Source organism: Hyperolius riggenbachi, chromosome 12, assembly GCF_040937935.1.
Source record: "Hyperolius riggenbachi isolate aHypRig1 chromosome 12, aHypRig1.pri, whole genome shotgun sequence".
Taxonomy (NCBI): Eukaryota; Metazoa; Chordata; class Amphibia; order Anura; family Hyperoliidae; genus Hyperolius; species Hyperolius riggenbachi.
Window position 1 is genome coordinate 42,085,636 of NC_090657.1, and position 21,528 is coordinate 42,107,163.

The 21,528-nt window shown below is 43.5% G+C and overlaps 1 protein-coding gene across 1 annotated transcript in view; it reads right to left on the reverse strand.

Moving 5' to 3' along the window:
* Positions 1–3,213: 3,213 nt before the first annotated feature.
* Positions 3,214–21,528, reverse strand: part of LOC137541901 (uncharacterized) — a 71,616-nt gene continuing 53,301 nt past the window's right edge. Inside the window, exons 3-5 of the mRNA XM_068263477.1 lie at positions 18,830–19,009; positions 15,299–15,416; positions 3,214–4,126 (exon numbers count right to left, since the gene is read on the reverse strand). Coding sequence (XP_068119578.1) covers positions 4,079–4,126; positions 15,299–15,416; positions 18,830–19,009 — 346 coding nt within the window. The 3' untranslated portion in view covers positions 3,214–4,078. The remainder of the gene's footprint in view (positions 4,127–15,298; positions 15,417–18,829; positions 19,010–21,528) is intronic.

Genomic DNA, 21,528 nt, shown 5'->3' on the forward strand with positions numbered 1-21,528 from the left:
ATAAGGGATTTTGAAACACAATGCAGGAGTCAGAATCATCTTTATTTAGCCAAGTACGCTGGATGACGTACCCGGAACTTTATGTAGTACACATGGCAATGGCAGTACATAGAACAACAAGGCATAGTCAACAGGAGCGTTGTACATGGTACAGACATCAGTAGCATGCATAAATCAAGCAAGGGGGGGGCAGACATTTTTAAAATTCAATTTATTAAAAATGACAAGAACTCAACAGTTAGGGTGTAGGGTGAGGTCTGCATAAGAGTTTGGGTTGGGCAACAAAGCACAGTCTAGGAGCTAATGATTCCCAAAGGACTAGAGTTTTGCAACCTGGAAGGGGGGGGGGGTGGAGCTCAGTAGGAGGACAGCCTGGGGGAAGAAAGTGCTCCTGCACCTGGTGTTTCTGGAGAGGATAGCTCTGAAACGGCACCCCGATGGGAAATAGGATAAAGATGATGGAGTGTTTGTTTTCAGCCACAGCTGAAAAACTGGGCTAAAATTTTTGAACTTATTACAATTTGCTTGTGTTGTGAGGGATTGCGATTCCACATTCAGCGCACAACGAATGTATTTCAATTTTGCAGCAAGAGGTTAGCGCTCACAGCAGAGAGACTATCCAAACTCCTATCATGTATATAACACCAGTTCGCCTCCTCTATAACAATATATTAGAAACTTTTCATAGAGGGTGGCGCTCACGGTGCTTTGCAAGACTCATTGACTGTATACATATTCATTAAAAAGCATTTTTTATTTCCTTGATGGACTCTTAATTTTGAATGCTTTTTAATTAATATGTATACAGTCAATGAGTCTTGCAAAGCACCGTGAGCGCCACCCTCTATGAAAAGTTTCGAATGTATTTCAATGGTATTGCATTTGATCCGTTTTTTTCATTTTTTTTGTGCACTTCATAATTTTACTGCATTTTTAAATCGCGCAAGTATGCTTTTTTCCCCATTCGTGGCACTGGTTGTGGCACTCCATGTTGCAGTGGGTTCATGTGGTAGCTTAAGATTGTAAATGGTAGTACACTAGGTTAGTGCTTAATTTATAGAGGTGTATGTATCACCAAAGATCCAGCGGTCCACAACAGGAAGCCAGGTCGTGGTGACTGAGGATGTATTTAAACTCAATTGGTGCATTATGAGGCAAACAGACAACAACAAAAAGTAAATTTCAGTATTGTCAACATTTTTACTTGCACAACACATGATGAAAAAGATTGCACTAATGAGGAAGACAATAACCCTGTCTTCCTGATTAGTTGACTCCTTGTGATCATATGTACTTTTGCATGGCAGATGTGTGTCAATAACTGCTTCTTTCAGTTGTTGCAAAGGCATGTTCATATGCTGTCTATCCATCTTAGCCTCTGCCGTCCACTTCTTCTTTTACCCTCAATTTTTCAAAGCATTAAGGGTTTCTCTAAAAGCATCCTGTCTTCAAAATATGTGACCAAAGTGTTTCAGTTTTAAAAACAGTATCAGCCCTTCCAGTGAACACTCTGGCCTTATTTCTTTAAGTATTGACTGAATAGATCTTCTGGCAGTACAGGGAACTCTCAGTAGCTTTCTTCACATCCACAATTCAAAAGCATCGATTTTTCTATGTATGTCTTTATAGTCCAACTTTCACAGCCATACTACTGGGAGGACCAGCTGTCCTTACAGTTAAGGTGAAAAATAAGTACGCTTTGTAAATTAACCCCTATAACTGTTGCATTGCAAAATAATTCTGCATGTTAACTCACATACAATTCTATGAGCCTGCTCACATTTCTGTGTTGTAATGGATCAGATTAGTCTAACTCGCTGTATTCGGGCTTTGAATTAAAGTGAACCTCCAGACTAAAAATCTACTCAGCAGCAATGAAAAGGCTTGGTGTTTCTTTAACAGTTTCACAGCATTAGAACTTTGTTTTTCATACCCAAGCCTCATTTTTAGCTGTACAGAAGAAAACTGCCCGGGCATTTTTCCTCTGATTCTGTGCAAAGCATGATGGGATTTCTGATGCTGTTGTTCTCCTTAGTTTGAATTTGAGATTTGAAGCCTAGTGCTCACAGCAAGTAGGGGTGATCAGGACACAGGACAGTTGGAACTTTGTCTCATGCTCCCTATCACCTCCTTTCAACCAAAAAGGATGGCTGTCCCCATGAAAAAGATGGTTGCCCCCATGAAATCACAAACATTTGCCTGTTATTTTAAAACAGGGTGGGTAAGAGATTATATTACTTATCTATTTTAATTAACATAACTAATGTAACTTAATGACAGTATGTTTGTTTACGCTGAAGTTCCCCTTTAATGCGTATGTTAACACACAGTGTTCATCAGAGTTCACACAAATTATAATGCTGTGCGATGGTGTGAATCCAGTGTGAGGTCTACATAAGCACATTAGGAAACACTTGTCACCAAAGTACCAACTCAAACTTTTCACTGCTCAGTCTCCACTCTATTCTTCTCCCTCATATGGTGTCCAATCATATATAAATGAAAACATATATTACTCTAAGTGCATTTCTTTTGGTTTAACCATTTATTAAAATAACCAAATAACAGGAACACATAAAAGCATTTACTGTAATATTATAAAAGCACTTACATACTGGGTCAAACAAATGGACCCAGTGATGATAAAAAGTCCATCAAATGGGCATCACATCCTTTAGCAATGCTGTTTTCTCATTGCCAGACCATATTTATAACTTGTTTCCTTCAGACTGATTGACTCAAATTTGTTCCTGGCATTTGGATTGCATCATTTCCACTGTTCAGACTGGAGGAGGGCTGGCACAGTCTGAGTCTATCTGAAAAGATTGCGGTTGACAGCACAGGCAGTAACCATGTCTGGTCTGCTTAACAGATATTGTACAAGTGATTATTTTGATAGTATCTAAGCCAGGAGCCCCTGAATAGTCATGGAGCATACACAAATATAGAAAAAGGAGCCTGTTTATTGGTGCAGGATTGCGGTATTAAAACATTGGTAAATTTACTGATATTCTACTACTTCATTCATATGATAAAATATCAATATGTTACTATGACCTAACCTCTCCCTACCCTCACACAGAACCCTTACCACCCCATGGAGGGTGCCTAACCTTAACCCTCCTTTGGTGGCTGCCTAATCTTAACCCCTGTACCCCCACCCCCAGGAATCTAACCTTCACCCCCCTGTGGGCAACTAACTTGAACCCCGTGGGTAACTAACCTTAGCCCCTCCCCTTTGGTGGGCAACTAACCTGAACCCCCGTATGTATCTATCTTAATCCCCTCCCCCCATGGGCACCTATTCTTAGCAGTGGGACACATCCTATTTGCTCTGCACCCGCATTTCGCATAGTGGGCAGCCCTGGCACCCACCATTACAGTGGGCCCCCTTTTGATTAGTACGTATCTTGCGCCCATTTTAACTGCTTGAGCATGCTGAGATTTTAACTGCTTGAGCATGCTGAGATTTGCAGAAAACTACATACATGTGACTGGAGTGGACTCAGGCTTTTGTGGATATATTTTAAAATAAGTAATTCAGTAGCCTTTCAGCAGTCCTCACTAGGGCCATGCCAAGGTTGCATGTTCTAAGGGCTGTTTCATGTATGAAAGAGAGTTGAGTAATTGCACTGATCTCTGCAGCACGACTGACTGCACTGCTGTGTGGCCCGATTCCATGCAAAAGTGCTGCAGGTTGCATTTTTTTATGTTGCCACATACATTTGTTGTGAATGGCAAAGTGGCAGTGATGGGACCCTCGTTCAGTAGTGGTCGGTTGGGGGAGCTTAGTCCACTTCCATCTAATAGCAGACCTTTTTTAAATTAGTCCAGGTTAGGATAGGTTCTTCAGTGATCACCAACCTGAGGGAATGTTAGGTAATTAAGCCAATTGAGTATCATGTATTTTATAACAACTGTGGTATAAAAATCTGTCATTATTTATATATAAAAAAAAATACCAAAAAATTCCATGTGCATCAGGTATAGTATCTTGATAAACACACTTTTAAGGAGGAAGCAGTTCTTAAAGTTATTAAAATGCAGCTTTTGCTTCTGGAATGTCTGCAATGGGTCATCATAGTCGAGTACGTTCATACTTAAATGCGCTGCCTTCATATGTCACCTGCAAACAAAGAAGAACAAAATTCATTCCTTTGTTGTCTGCCTGCTTGTAAAATATTGTTAACAAATGATAGGTTGTCTACTGGCTTCCTGGTGTAAACAACAACAACAACAAATAACATTTGTAAAGCGCTTTTCTCCCGTAGGACTCAAAGCGCATAAGCATGGCTCAGACCATCGTGGTACAGAGGAAGAATTTTATAAGTCCGGAAATGCCAGGCTAAACAGGGGGCTTTTCAGTCTGAATAGCTCCAGGGATGGTGCTGTCTTTACTGGGTGTGGCAGGGAGTTCCAAAGAGTAGGGGCAGCATGACAGAAGGCTCTGTCTCCAGATTTTTTGAGGTGCACTCTGGGAACTGAAACATGTTTAAATGTGCAGCATTTATCTTTTATTAAAGATTATTACAATAACTAGTAAAAAGGACCGCCCCTTAAAAACGGGAGCTAGGCCACAGCCGCTCCCCCCCCCCCCCCCCCCGCGCGATGCGCGCACAGACGTGTCTCACTTGCTCACCCTCCACCACTGTCTGAAGTATATGCACACAGGTAGACGTTGCTTGCTTGGCAGTTGGAAAAAGCTGGTATTTTCCACAATGCAGACAGCAAAGGTCAGGTCTGGAAGCAGACACACACACACACGGACAGGACGCAGAGACACAGGGGTTTTATTATATAGGATAGTTCCATTGCAGCCACCTATGAATTTCCAAAATGGACTGCACAATGCACTTGTTTTCAGAGCTGGAATCTGTACTCTGCTGGTTTTGCAGTATGGACAGCCCAAGTATTTTCCTTTCCATGGTTGAATAATAAGCTGCCACAGGAGTCTCTTACAAAAACAGCAGACGTTGAAGGTAGATAATCTACCCACAGAATTAGGGTGTATTTTGGCAGCCTCTGTTAAGTTTTATAGAGACCTAGCTCTGTCTACTTGAGATCCACAACTGGCTTTTAAGGCTCACCCGGGATGGTTGCACCCAGTACAAAATGCAGGAAAAATCCTGACTGCCTGTGCTGGTAAACAAGTTTCTATGGTATTATATTATTTTGAGGTGTCTGAAAAAGATTAAAGTGCATAGATAGACTCATTAAAGAAATAGTGTAGATGCAAAACATCTTGAAGACTTTTTTGGGCAGAAATGAATCACATTGTGAGGGACAATTTCCACTTCCATAGATAATCAGTGCCAATCATTAGCAGGAACATAGGTTAGGGCCTCTAGTCTAGGCTCAGGCCTAGCTAACAGAACCAAACTGGCACCATAAGAAGACTGCCTGGCTCTTTGCTTGAAAAACACCAGAATGAAGTGTATTGAAGATGCATAGACTACAATCAACTCAAGAACGACTAAAGTGCAAGAACTGAAAGCTAATGTGGGGACTCCAAAAACTCTGTCTGCGATTTTGATGCAGGATTTTGTCATTTCAAAATTAGTCCCGATAATGATACCAGAACAGAATTAAAGAGAGTCTGTATTGTTAAAATCGCACAAAAGTAAACATACCAGTGCGTTAGGGGACATCTCCTATTCCCCTCTGTCACAATTTCGCCGCTCCCCGCCGTGTTAAAAGTAGTCAAAAACAGTTTAAAAAAGTTTGTTTATAAACACACAAAATGGCCACCAAAACAGGAAGTAGGTTGATGTACAGTATGTCCACACATAGAAAATACATCCATACACAAGCAGGCTGTATACAGCCTTCCTTTTGAATCTCAAGAGATCATTTGTGTGTTTACCTTCTGTCCCCCTGCAGCTCTCATCCACTGAATAGTGACAGGCTGATGTTTCTTCCTGCAGACAGCTCTGCCCGTGTCTGTAATTCCTCAGTATGTGTCAGCCAGCTCCTTTCACAGCCTAACAGAAGAGAATTTTTATCCAGCTCTTTTCTCTCACTGATATCAGAGAGCAGAGACGCTGCTGGCTTATGTAAATAACACACATACGGGAGTGTGCATAGAGGGGCCTGGAGAGGGGCGAGCATAGCAGATCCACACTGAAGAGTTGGCACAGACACAGGGCGACAAGTCCGACAGGGGAAAGATACATTGATTTATTACAGAGACGGTGATAGTAGAAAGTGCTGCAGTAAGCCAGAGCACATTAGAATAGGTTTAGGAACTTGTAGGATGGTAGAAAAAAGGATGACATTTTTGTTAGTCTCTTTAACTGCAGTTTCCAACAAGTTGGAAACTTGATTAGAAGATTGTAAGCTCGCAAGGGCAGGGACCGCCTCCTAGTGTTTCTCATATTGCTGTAATTTTAACATATACACATGGTACCAACTACACATCAACTATACATGTATTTGTATTTCTACTATTCAATGTCATGACAGTGTCTTGTATTTCTTATGTACACTCACCTAAAGGATTATTAGGAACACCTGTATAATTTCTCATTAATGCAATTATAAATTAATCACATGGCAGTTGCTTCAATGCATTTAGGGGTGTGGTCCTGGTCAAGACAATCTCCTAAACTCCAAACTGAATGTCAGAATGGGAAAGAAAGGTGATTTAAGCAATTTTGAGCGTGGCATGGTTGTTGGTGCCAGATGGGCCAGTCTGAGTATTTCACAATCTGCTCAGTTACTGGGATTTTCACGCACAACCATTTCTAGGGTTTACAAAGAATGGTGTGAAAAGGGAAAAACATCCAGTATGCAGCAGTCATGTGGGCGAAAATGCCTTGTTGATGCTAGAGGTCAGAGGAGAATGGGCCGACGGATTCAAGCTGATAGAAGAGCAACGTAGACTGAAATAGCCACTCGTTACAACTGAGGTATGCAGCAAAGCATTTGTGAAGCCACAACACACACAACCTTGAAGTGGATGGGCTACAACAGCAGAAGACCCCACCAGGTACCCCTCATCTCCACTACAAATAGGAAAAAGAGGCTACAATTTGCACAAGCGCACCAAAATTGGACAGTTGAAGACTGGAAAAATGTTGCCTGGTCTGATGAGTCTCGATAGAGTCAGAATTTGGGGTAAACAGAATGAGAACATGGATCCATCATGCCTTGTTACCACTGTGCAGGCTGGTGGTGGTGTAATGGTGAGGGGGATGTTTTCTTGGCACACTTTAGGCCCCTTAGTGCCAATTGGGCATCATTTAAATGCCACAGGTTAACTGAGCATTGTTTCTGACCATGTCCATCACTTCATGACCACCATATACCCATCCTCTGATAGCTACTTCCAGCAGGATAATGTCACAAAGCTCGAATCATTTCAAATTGGTTTCTTGAAGATGACAATGAGTTCATTGTACTAAAATGGCCCCCACAGTCACCAGATCTCAACCCAATAGAGCATTTTTGGGATGTGATGGAACAGGAGCTTCGTGCCCTGGATGTGCATCCCACAAGTCGCCATCAACTGCAAGATGCAATTCTATCAATATGGACCAATATTTCTAAAAAATGCTTTCAGCACCTTGTTGAATCAATGCCACGTAGAATGAAGGCAGTTCTGAAGGCAAATTGGGGGTCAAACACCGTATTAGTATGGTGTTCCTAATAATTCTTTAGGTGAGTGTATATTTGTTCCCCATTTGTGGTTTGTACTATGTACAACGCTACGAAAGATGTTGGCGCTATATAAATACATAAAATAAATAAATAATAATAATAAAGTTGCTTCAAACCTCTTCTAATGAACCACATTTCTTCAAGAAGGTCATAAATGGAGCTGAATTGTGGGTCTATGGCTATAAGTCTACTACCTTAATATTCTTTGTCGGCTGAGAGATCCAATACAATGAAAACAGCCACAGCCCCACTCTGCACTTGTGACAAAAAGGCCACAGTGAGCAAGAATTGAAGAGAAACTACCCTATTGTGGACAAAGAACAATAAAACCATGTCTGCAGCGTGGTGGGGAATGGAGTTGAATGTCTGGAAGTTTTATTGTTTGCTGCATCCTGTTGGAGAGATTTATGGTTTTGGTTTACGTTCCAGGGACTTCCTGACGCAGACCGCAATGCCGACCTACCAGAGGTCATTTAACTCCATGTGAACACAAAACTAAAGAAAGAAGGATAAGAAAAGCTTTATGTTACTGCTCATGCTGTAAGGAGGGGGTTAGGCTGGGAATGAGTTCACCTAATTTTGAGAAATGTACCTTCTTAAATCAGACGGTAGATGGTATTATTCAGGTCTCCCACAATGCATCACTGCTGAATATGCAAACCATTCTTTTGTTGGCCCTAAAAGCTAAAACACCCCTCCAGAACTGCTGGAATGCAATGATGTGTCAGCTTGTTAATTGCACAAAGCCACGGACAACAAAGGGATAATTTGCATATTCAAGCAGTGATGCATTGTGGGAGACCTCATATACTCACTCAGACCTGAAAAATTGTCAAGTTTCTGTATTGCATAGTTTTTAGCAAGATGGCTTTTTGGTCCTTTTTAGCCCCTTACATACTCCTCGGAGTTCTAGTTCACCGTAAGCTTGCTGGGCAATCGGTAACTCTAATTTTGAAGTGATAAATGAGTCTTGTGGAGGCTAGTATGCTGGTGCTGCCATGGTAGCAAGCAAATAGCATAGCAGCACACACACAGCACTAATGTAAGCTCAGAACATAACACGTCCAAAACACAGCGAGGGCTCGTTCTCACTATGGTGATCATAAGTTATGCCGCAAGGCATGGCCACTGCATTTCTCAAGGTGCAATCCTGACCTCATTGAATCGCTGTGGATAAGAGATGCTGCGGTGTAGAATTGCGGGCAACAGTGCATTTTTGGCATGCACTGTACTGTAATGCATTAGTGGGAACGTCAAATATTACTTTCTATGTAATATACTGTATGCTGTTGGAACACATAGGGCTTGATTCCCAAAGCGGTGAAACGGCGCACCCGATGCGCCTATAAGGTCGCATTGAGTGCGAACTTAACGGTGCACTATGCGACGTTTTGCGCGCACCGGACTTTGCGCGTGAGCTGATTTGCATTGGTGCATGCTAAGTACTTAGCACCCTGGTTAGCACGCCCAAAGCCTTTAGGGGTGCACCGAATAGTGAATCAGGCCCATACTCTTTCTTTGGTGTTTACTACTGCAGTTCAAGGCCTGTGTAATCTCACAAATTCACTGGGAGAGAAAGGCGCCCTAAAAAATAACCATGGATGTAATAAATATAAAATGGCTTACCTCTAAGAAGAAGAGGCAACACCAATATAAGAAAGACATTTTATTACTCAGACACAAAAATGATAACGCGTTTTGCGGAGCACAGTCATCTTCCTCAGATCAAATAAAGCAGTGTCTGGGTAGCCAAGGTGCAGAGCTTGGAGCACCTAAAAAAATATCACAAATTGCTGCAGATCATTCTAGAATTTTACAACATGGTATTGCTGATGTTGCACGTAGTGGAGGCAGGTAGTTGTAGAGCAGCTTGCAATACGTTCTGAGGATCCACCCCCCGGTGTGTGTGTGCAAAGACACACCGGAGAGGAGAGACACTTTCAGCAGTACATTGCAGGCACTAGCACTGCGCTTACCTTCCTCTGCTTCCTCCAAGACAGCATCTCCTCCCCAGGATGCCAGGTATGTGCTGCACCGACGCCGCATCACTCACTCTAATCCGATTAGCGATTAGATCATCAGCCATACATAAAATACTGCTTCCTCTCTGACTACAGCGGTGCCTCATGTGACACAGCAGCATGTAATAGGGCACTGTTGTAACCATGGATACTGGACAGGCCAATAAAAAAATCCCATTGCTGGAATGCTGAGAGCAGGTGAGTGAAGTGGGGAAGGGATCTGCCATTTGTCGCCTTCTAATTGTTGCCGCCCTGAAACACGTGCTTCACATTACTTCATGGAAGAACCGCCCCTGTGTGTCGTAATGGTTAATTACCAAGATCTTAAATTACTTATTTTCTCCCGGATACTTAAAAAGAGGTCATAAAACTACTGTATAAGGACCCTTTTCCACTAGCGGCGATTGCGATGCAGAATCGCAAATCGCCAGCGATGTTTGCTAAACATAGGAATTGCGGTAGGTCTTTTCCACTACCGCGATTTTTACCTAAGCGCGATCGCAAACATAGAAAAAAAATTGTGACTTGCTGAATCGCAGTCGCTAGCGTTTAGCGCAAGCGATAACGATTGCTAGTGGAAAAGGGCCCTAAAGGTGCTCATATATCACTCAACTCGGTGGCCGGTCAAGCATCCAATTTGAGAATTATTATCAAATCGGGTGCAAATTGGTGCGTCCACAAGTATGCCTGATTGATGGTTCGACCAATTTCGGCCCAAAATTGGTTTGAATGTATCGATTAGATGCATGCTTATAGATATATGATATTATATGATACATGCTGTAAGATGTTGGGCCGCCTTGGTCGATCGAGTGTGCGGCGGTAATCATGTACAGTAACAGGATGAGCGACAAACACTACGGAAGCTCGGCGCTGTTTCCCCTAATGTGATGTGTAGCCCCTTTTTCTTATAGCCCTCGAGTGGTCTGGTTTTTATGGAGGCGAGTCCATCACTTATGCTTCTTTTCAACTATGGCATTTTGAATTGTTTTATATACCTAAGTCCCTCCCATAAAAAAAGCGTGCGTGAACATCAGTAAGTCTACATGCAATCCTTGCTTTTTTAACTCATACAACCAAAATAACTACATGGGTTTCAGGAGAATCCTAAGTAGAATTAGTGCTATGATACACTTATTTATATCGTTATATTTCACTTAAAGGGAACCTAAACTGAGAAGGGTATGGATTTTCCTTTTAAAATAATACCAGTTTCCTGACTCTCCTGCTGATCCTGTGTCTTACTTTTAGCCACAGCCCCTCAACAAGCATGCAGATCAGGTGCTCTGGCTGAAGTCAGACTGGATTAGCTGCATGCTTGTTTCAGGTGTGTGATCCAGTCACTACTGCAGCCACAGAGGTCAGCAGGACTGCCAAGCAGCTTGAGTAAAAGGAAGCATCCATATCCCTCTCATTTAAGGTTCCCTTTAAGGGTTGCTTTAATTATGATCAAATCTTATTGGAAATTTACACTACAGGTTATTTATATTAGGTGTTCTAAATTTGCATTCCTTATTAGTTTGAGGACAGAGTGTCTGTGACTGTATAAAAATATTATGAAGCCAATATCATGCATTAACGTACATTAAATAAGGAGTGAAACAGGAAATGTGGGCACCAGCTAGTGGCAGAAGTTTGGGCACTGCCACAGGGGCCCATACAAATATCAGCAATGAAGGGAAACTTGGGTGCCTGCGCTCGGCTGCCCACAATGTAAAGTGCAGCTACGAATGGCGTCTTGATAAATATCTTGCGCCCAAATTTCTCTTTTTTTATGATATTTGTATGGTGGCACCAGAAGATTTGCAGGTTCTTTTCTGGCAGATTGGCAGGGTGGATTAAGATTGGCCGTGGGAGGAGGGGGGGGGGGGTGGTTTGAGGTTAGCCATGGAGGGGTGGTTAAGGCTAGCTTAGGGGCGGCAGGTTGCAGTTAGCCGTGGGGGAGCAGGTTAAGGTTAGCCGTGGGTGGTGGGTTTAAAGTGAACCCAAGGCTGTATGGGGGGAGCAGATGGGACACATGACATGCCTCTGTGTCCTCTCACCGCACCCCCCCCCCTACCTCCACGCTATAGCCCCCCCCCCCCCCTCAAAAAAAATTAGCAACAATATTTGTCGTTATGTCGGTGGGTAATGGGAGGAGAGGGATTCCCTGCTTAAACGCACACTAGGGGCGTTCCTGCAGGCTTTCCAGAGCTGCCATTGGGCAGCTCTTTCCCTGGCCACGCCCCCTGCCTCTCCCCGCCTCCTTGCGTGCTGAGAGAGAGAGATCTCTCTCCTTCCAGCGTCGTGACCCAAAGGTCACAAAAGTGAAAGTGGTCCCTAGCAGGCCTCAGGAGCAGCGGAGAGTGGCGTAGATGGCGGCTTCCTGATCCGCCCAGCCCCTGGATCAGGTAGCCTAGGTTTTTTTTTAATTATATGAGCCCACCTTGGGCTATATTAAAGGTTAGGCATTAGGTAGAGGGAGGATTCATTGTGAGAATAGGGTTATGTTTAGCTGTATTCCATTATCGGTATTTCTTACTGATATTTTATTACCATTTGAATTTTGAGTAGAATATCTGCAAATTTACCGATATTCTACTATCGGCTTTTCTGGGTGCTCAAATTTCAGGATGCCCTCTTTTGATACACGCATAGACTTCAATCGTTAGATGAACAATAATAAAAATCTGGCATAGAAGGAGATGGGGCGCTAACCCGAAGAGCTTACAGAAGAACATACTTACAAGCTTAACGTTAAACTAAAAGCTACACACATCCTTGGGTGCCTCCAGTTCATTTTGTACACAAAAAGGCAACTTTCCTGTGCAATCCTTGCAGAGTTTTTAAAAAAATGGTATTTGCCCAATAATATTACAATTTTGCAAGGTCTGCATATCTGAGTGAAATGTCTACTCAAAAGGGGGACCATACAGCAGTGTGTCCCCAGGCTTTTAAATGTTCTACACAGGCGCTGTAAGGCTCTTTACAGTAGAATGTAACCTAATCCTGACCTCTAGTGGTTGTAATAGTAAATTGCAGGTTGCATTTTTTGATACCTGGATAATAGTTATTATTAATACAACAAACAACAACAAATAACATTTGTAAAGCGCTTTTCTCCCGTGGGACTCAAAGCGCATAAGCATGGCTCCGACCATCGTGGTACAGAGGAAGAATTTTATAAATCTGGAAATGCCAGGCTAAACAGGTGGCTTTTCAGTCTGGATTTGAATAGCTCCAGGGATTAATTAATTAATTAATATGTAAAGCTCCAACATATTACGTGATGCTGTACAGAGTAAGTTACCAAAGTGGGGTGCATAATAATACAGACAATATAGATACTGGCACGTAACACAGAATTATAGTAATTACAGTGACAAATGTAACATGATGAACAAAATGATAGTTAAAATTTCAAGGCAGCATAGATTATATCTTAACTACTCCCATATTTAAATACTTTTATTTTATGAAGAAGCAGCAGTCATGTGACTGTCATACATTTTTTCCTTGAAAAAGAACAAGAAAAACGAGTGGCCAAGCGCCTCTGAGGCGCGCATCGCAGAGGCGCTCAGCCACGCTACAGACCCTTTACTGCATTGTCTGATGAAGCGGGATTGAGACCTGTGAAACACGTTGCACACTTGGAGTATTTAATAAATGTTACTGTGAATTATAATAACGGTTCATTGTCTATTTTGTTCTTCGAGGGAGGTAAGTCCACCAACTTACCCCTTTTAAAACGATTTTAACAGTTTTTATTCTTGTGGGCGCCTCTGTTTACGTATCTGCAAATACATTTTTCCTGGTCATGGATTGCCAGGCGGGTTACTCGCCCAGCCAAAGCTGTACATAGACATTGTATAATGAGCCCTTATTGCAGTGATCACCACTATCACTGGAAACAGGTCAAATTAGGTGCCATTTTCATACAGATAGTTAAAATATTGATAATGTGATATAACTGGAAGCAGTAGCTGACCTACTAGCCTAGACAAGATCGGCTAGTACTGGGCTCCCCACTCAACACCTTGGCCCGTATAACCGCAATTTAGCATTGCAGGCTATTTACACGGCTGCCGAAAGTAAGTGCCCAATTCACCTGTTCCCGGAAATAGAGTGGTCACAAAATAACTCTTTTTTTCCCCTAGATTTCAGCTTTAAAGATAAAACAATTGAAAAACTGAAAAAGAAAACAATTTGGCCAGTTACTTACCAGAGGCTTCTTCCAGCCCCCTGAAATCTTCTTGGTCCTTCACCATCATTCCAGTCTGATCGGTTCTCACAGTGTCCCCCTCCATAAGCCGGGCAACTCGGCAAGTCACCAGCCACTGGGAATGTGTGGCCAGTGCCGGATTTAGGGCAAGGCTCACTAGGCCATGGCCTAGGGCACCACAGGAGCAAGGGCACCAAACCAGCAGGCTAAACTGGTGTAAGCTTGCAAATGCTGCAATGCAGGGAGATCAGGAGAGCGCCTGACTGTGGAACTCTGCTGCCAGTGGCCTGTGCAGAGGCCACCTTGCTCTCTGTGCACGTTTGCATTGTGGCCAGCGGCTATGGACTTGGGCAGCATTGGAGACGGAAAGAGAGAGGAAGCTTCTGCACTGAAGACGAGCGAAGAAATGAGTGACACTAACTGCAGTGTGAAGGCAAGCTGGCTACCTATACTGAAGGGGGGTGGGAAAAGGAGGGATTAAGGGAGTCATCTGGCTACCTATACTGGAGGTAAGGGGGGAGGGGTCATCTCGCTACCTATACCGAAGGGGGCGGCTGGTAACAGTGGCCTTTGGCAGTAAAGAGTACAAATCCGGCCTGGTTTGCGGCGCTGGCTGCATACCTCCTTGATCTCGCTCCCCGGGGTACTGGTACTTCCTGATTGCGTCATTACAGACATGACCAGCACTAGGGGGAAGGAGATACACTTCCGATGGCAGAGCTGCTTATTAGCTCCATAATAAAGTGATGTCAATTGAAGGAACTGGCCAGGAACCATTTTTCACCTACAGTACTTGCAGTACAGAACTGACATGAAGTACTGCAGACTACTGTCCCTCAATCTTGCAGGTTTCACAGCATGCTGATGCAAGACAAGCAGCAGCCCTGCTTCCAGAGCCTGCTATTAACTCCTTTACCCCAGCTGTTTCAGGTCATGACATCCAATTTTATAAAGAGGTTGCCAAAGATTTATTTTAGACAAAAAATAGGAAATGTTTGAGCACTCTTTTCATTCAGCTGGTGTGTGGTATATTTTTAGATGTATTAATACGATCTTTGATTAAAGGGAAATCCTGTTTTCATTATTTAAAGTACCAAAAACCTAAATAGTCATTTCACAATTTTTATTTTAGCATTATTACAAAATTATTTTTATGAAGGGAGAGGGTTGACTTAAGGCACAAAAATTAAAAAAAAAAAAAAAAACTGTCAGTAAGATCAAATTGCACTTCTTTGCAACCGTGGGAATAGTAATCTGTTTGGAGTACAGACTGCTCATACATTCCCACTTTGGTGCATGAGCCTTTAACTGCACTGAACAGGAAGCGTTTTGACTGGCAGTGACTAACAACTGTGTAAGTGTATTTATTTTAAATATATAGGATGAATGTCTATTTCAGTGATGATGCTCTCCTCACCTCTTTCTTGCAGTTGAATGGAGGCAGGTCTTGTGGGTAGTCACAGTCGGAGCATGCTGTGAAGTCGGATGCCACAGAGTGAGAAGAAGATCCTGGCATCAAGGTGGAAATCCACAGTCTGCCGAGAGGAACAGCAGTGAAATAAAGCAAGAAAATTGTCATATGAAGTCATCAAAGGAATTTACAAGACATAGTAAGGACCCCTACAGCACGGCAGCATGGTGACGTAGTGGTTAGCGCTCTCGCCTTGCAGCGCTGGGTCCCCGGTTCAAATCCCAGCCAGGCCAACATCTGCAAGGAGTTTCTATGTTCTCCCCGTGTCTGCGTGGGTTTCCCCCCGGGCACTCCAGTTTCCTCCCACATTCCAAAAACATACAGATAAGTTAAATGGGTTCTCCCTAAAATCGGCACTAGACTATGATACATACACTACACAATACATACATAGATATATGACTATGGTAGGGACTAGATTGTGAGCCCCTCTGAGGGACAGTTAGTGACAAGACAATATACTCTGTACAGCGCTACGTAATATGTCGGCGATATTTAAATACTTAAATAAATAATAAAGTAAATACACGCTGAACACGTTTGAACGCATGTCTGCAACCACTGGCATTTTGCGGACATCAAGTGCGCACATTTTCCCATAGGGAATACATGCTATTGCTACTGCTAACACATTGGCCCATATGCAATTAAAGGGGCACTATTGCTAATTTCATCTATATTGGCCCCCTTAACATACATATGCCTTATTGGAGTTATGCTATTTCTCAGTATATAGTCCTATCAAAATGTAATTTTACACTTGTAATAAACATTTAGAGCCAGGCAGTCACGTCAGTAGTAAAACCTTTCCGACGCCAGTTCAGCATAAACCAATCTGTAGCAGGGAGGCATCTGCTACTGGTCCTTCAGCTGCCGTTATTTTCAACCCCTCTGGCCAGCTCATTTATTCTTTTCCATGTTGTAACTGCACTAATGTGCAGTTACTGAGCCCACAGCATCCGCCGTAAAGTGCAGCACGGCAGCACGCAGCCTCCTCCGTACAGCGCAGGTTGTACCTGTACCGCTGTGTGATGATACGCTGCCCGGCTGCTAAGGACCCCTTTTGTGAAACTGGCAATAAAACGGACAGCTATTGCTGTCCGTTTCCATGGTAACCCGGCCGGCCTCTGAAGTGAGCTAGGCAGCAGCGGCATCAAAGAGCAGACACAAGGGCTACAGCTGTGTCCTGCTTTGTATGCTTTGCCATAATCATGTTGCCGGCCGGGTTATCATGGAAACGGACAGCAATAGCTGTCCATTTTATTGCCAGCTTCACAAAAGGGGTCCTTAGCAGCCGGGCAGCGTATCATCACACAGCGGTACAGGTACATCGGAGGAGGCTGCGTGCTGCCGTGCTGCACTTTACGGCGGCTGCTGTGGGCTCAGTAACTGCACATTAGTGCAGTTACAACATGGAAAAGAATAAATGAGCTGGCCAGAGGGGTTGAAAATAACGGCAGCTCAAGGACCAGTAGCAGATGCCTCCCTGCTACAGATTGGTTTATGCTGAACTGGCGTCGGAAAGGTTTTACTACTGACGTGACTGCCTGGCTCTAAATGTTTATTACAAGTGTAAAATTACATTTTGATAGGACTAAATACTGAGAAATAGCATAACTCCAATAAGGCATATGTATGTTAAGGGGGTTAAAATAGATGAAATTAGCAATAGTGCCCCTTTAACTTTTTCTCCTGTGTTTTCCCCTAGGAGATAACTTTTCATCTTTTTATTAAAATAACTTTTCAATGATTTGCAATTGAAAATGTACCTATTTTTTTTATTATTTTCTTGCTTGCTACCAATCTAGGAGAAAACTCGTGAGAAAAAGATAAATTGCATATGGACCAGTGTGTATGTTGTGTTCTGCATTCCCACTAATTCCTATACACATGCTTCAACGCACAGAAAGGTTTTTTAAAAAACATCAAAATGTATATTGCAAAAGGTAAAATCTTTTGCAATAGTTCAGCCCACACTTCAGACTGCAAACTCAGCGATCAGCAGTGCCCAGCCCACTCTATGGCTCTGGCGATTCTCACAATTGGCCCAACCCCTTGCTGTTGACTGTATCACTACTGGGAAGACACAACATGTGCAAGGGATGCATTTCCTCAGGTTGAGTGGCATCAGAAGGGAGAGAAGATGATAGCTGTAGAGCAGACCAGGCTACTGCTGACAACTTGCAGCCTGAATTTTTGATATCTATATTGCAAGAACAAAAACATTTTTTTTGCAATATAATGGTTATCCACTAATTTAATCATTGTGTTACTTTTCATCTTTTCATACGGTATATTTTTAAAGCGGACCTGAACTCAGAACTTCCTCTCTGCTCTAAAAGATACACAACAGCATAATAACCTTTAAAGAGACTCTGAAGCGACATTAAAAATCGCTTTTTACCTTATATTCTACATAGGCATGTTTGCCCCTGCTAAAACGCCGCTATCCCGCGGCTGAAGGAGGGGTCTTTACCCCCCAAATCCCCTCCGTTGTTCCCGGGCAGCGCTTCCAGTTGAGGCAGGGCTAATGGCTGCAGCCCTGCCTCCATGCGCGTCTATCAGCACTGATCGCCGCCTCTCCCCGCCCCTCTCAGTCTTCCTTCACTGAGAGGGGAGAGGCGGCGATCCGCCAGCTGATAGACGCGCATGGAGGCAGAGCTACAGCCTCCAGGAGCAGCAAAATCTACGACCAAGTTGGTAGTGGATTTTGCAGGGGGGGATTTGGGGGGTAATGACCCCTCGTTCAGCCGCGGGATAGCTGCAATTTAGCAGGGGCAAACATGCCCGTGTTGATTATAAGTTAAAAAGCAATTTTAATGTCACTTCAGAGTCTCTTTAAGGAAAGACGTTTCTTTGTTACAGCCGATACAAATCGTGCAATAAATCTGCAGTTTGTCTACTTCCTGCTTTCATGAAAGCAGACATATTGTTAACATCCCGTGTTTACAAATTAGCTGCTCTGCCATGGCAGTGGAGATTCCTGAGCTAACACAGCTGAGAGATCAAATTACACTAGTGATTAGTCACAGATGAGGGGGTATATACAGGCTAAACTCTCTAAATACATACAGGGTGCATTTCTCTGTTTTCCTTCTGTTCTGTGCAATAGTTCAGGTCAATTTTAAGTGACAAGTTAGGCACAGAATCCAGTTGCTTACCTGCCATACTATGATACAGATTATCCCTCTCTCAAATGGCTCATATTTCACTTTTTTTGGATTCTATGGAATGCAGTTTTATATGGCCAATTAGGTGGCAGTCTTGACTGATAAATGCCCCTTAGTGGGTAATTCAGCACCCTGTAAATATTTAACTAAACAGATTAAGTAGGGAATACAATTCACATAGTATAATAAAAGTATATTTCACTACTTGGCTTTACATTGTCAGGTGGAATTCCACCTAAAATGATACAGACCCCTCAATACTGTATAAACCCAGTAGTGTATTGTACATAATCAAGCCATTACCCACCTTGTCCTGGCAGATTTAGACACCGCCTTAATGTCCATCCTCCGAATCAAGAGAGAGATTGAGGCAAGAAACACTGACACAAAGATGCAGCAGCTGCCAATGACACAAATCAACTGGAGTGGCGTGAGGGAGAAGCGGCAACACTCACCTCGGTAACACAGGTGGTTGGTCTGATGACACCTATAGCACGGAAATATTGTCAGTCATGGATTTTAGCAGCCAGACAGTTAAAACATTATACTAGCAAACTGGTACCCAGGGGGGAAAGTGGGGGTCAGGAAGGTGAGCAGGTCAGGGGCATATTGATAGGGTTATCATAAATAAGAGAAGAGCAGGCAGTGTGGTAAACCGGAGAGAGGTGGGCAAGGAACACAAAGTGGGGGTGGTAAGAAAGATAATCAGAGTAGAAGGGTTCACAATAAAGGTTGGGTAGAGGGTAAAATCCTTAAAAGACTGGCCCACCAAGGATTGACCAATTTCCTCAGTTCCAACACCCTTTTCGATCCCTACAATCCGCATTTCCCGCAGCCCATTCTAACGAAACAGCCCTCAACAAAGTGGTCAATGACCTTGCCTTTGCCAAAGCCGAAAGGTAAATACCACATCCTGCTCCTCCTGGACCTCTCCTCAGGATTTGACACCAACATTTCCTTCTCCTCTATTCCCTGCGGTCCATGGGTATCCATGACCTAGCCTTAGATTGGATTTCTTCCTACCTCTCCAACCGCTCTTTAAGAACATCCTTCAAGGGCTCCTCCTCCACTCCCACACCCCTCTTGGTTGCTGTTTGCCAAGGTTCTGTCCTGGAACCCTTGATGTTCTCAATCTTCACTGCCTCGATTGGGAAAATCCTCTCCTGCATGGGATTCAACTACCACCTGTATGCTGACAACACACAGATATACCTCCACACCCCGGATCACTCCTTCTCCACCATGAACAAGGTTTCCTCCTGTCTTACACCCATTCCCTCCTGGATGGCCACAAGGTTCCTGAAGCTTAATCTGGACAAGACTGAGCTTCTGATATTCCCGCCCTACATTTGCCTGCACAGTGCTTAACAGAGTGGTGTACCACTCCCCATCTGTACGTATGAGAAACTCAGCTTGTCATGGAGGCTCTTTTTGCATCTGTGAAGAAACGCGGAAAAGCCGCCGCATGGACGCAGGGTCAGGCGGCTGTTTCCGCGTCTGGCATAGCAGAACGCGGAGAAACCGCCGCGTCTGACGCGGCGGTTTGTACCCATAGGCCTGTTTCTCTCAGTAAGGCGGGATGCGGAGGAAACGCCGCACGCTCAGACAGCGTGGCAGCGGATTCCGCATCCCATACAGCAACAACATTACAACACATGACTGGTGTGGCTGGGACTGATAGTCCACACTGGTTTAGGAGGACACGTGCGCGCGCAGAGAGGCAGGGCCTTTATGGCAGTCAGAGGAGGGTCAGCTGACCAGGCCGGTCAGCTGACAATTGCAGCAACTTTCATTGGTCCAGCACTTAAGGGAGGTGCTGGAGAGTACTGGTGTATATATACTGGGTGCTGGTCATTCCTCTGGTGTCTGGCGTTGCGATCACTACGTGGTAGCACTCAGGGCTTGTCTGTATCTGTGTTCTAGCATAGTTTCCAAAGGTGTTGACGATCACGGACCTCACACCTTAGCGTTAGGAATATTGAACTGTATTATTTGTTATGACCTTCTGCCTGCCTGACTATCCTGCTGAACTCTGATTCTGTACCTTGCTATCTCTGATATCCTGTTGCCAAACTCTGCTCGTTCCTGGACTCTGTATTTGCCTCTTGATTCTGTACCCCGCTATTCTTATACTCCATTGCCAAACCCTGCCTGTTTATTGGATTCCGTATCTGTCTCCTGAATCTGTACCGTATCTGTCTGTGTGTTAACGACCTGGATTGCCCGACCTCGAGAACTGGCCTTACTGTTAGAGGCAGTTCCCAGACCTGTTTGTGACACCCTCTCTCTGGTGTCACTCACGATCTGTCCTTCCTATCCTCAGCCTAGCTCCTCCCCCGGGAGAGTCTAGGCATACGGAAGGAACTTACTTCTGTGCAGTACTCCTTACTGCTTCTGTACCTTCTCCTAAGGTGCAATACTCAAAGTATTACTGTTACACCAAAACACTCTTATCCCTCAGGTGTCCAGAGGTTAGAATATATATCTGATTATCGGTGATACTGCAGATCATCAATAATCGGGTATATTCTGCATTCTCGGTGATACTGCAGATCACCGGTAATCAGACCCTCTCTGTGTTACACCGATCGTTACAGCATCTAATCATATTACTAACCTGGTAATATCATTGTGTTTTTTTCTGTGTTGCACAACTTGTCAAAGCCTTATTTTCCTGTACCATTTTTTTAAAATACATTTCCGCATGTCAAATTTACAAGTAACTCTAGATATAACCACAACTGGACGGATATATTTGTACACTGTAATTAATTGTGGAGAGTACACCACCAGTTTGTTACTAAATGAGGCACATGTGGTATCATTTTAATTGTGACGAATTGTAGAATACACTTTGGTATGTCTTACTGATTAAATCCGTGTCACATAAAAAATAGGTAGGGATAGACTCAATGAAACATAAAAAAAAGTCATTTTCAAAATTATGATCAAACCTTGGGAAAGGTTTAGCAAAACTACAAGAGACATTTGTGGTAACATTTTAAC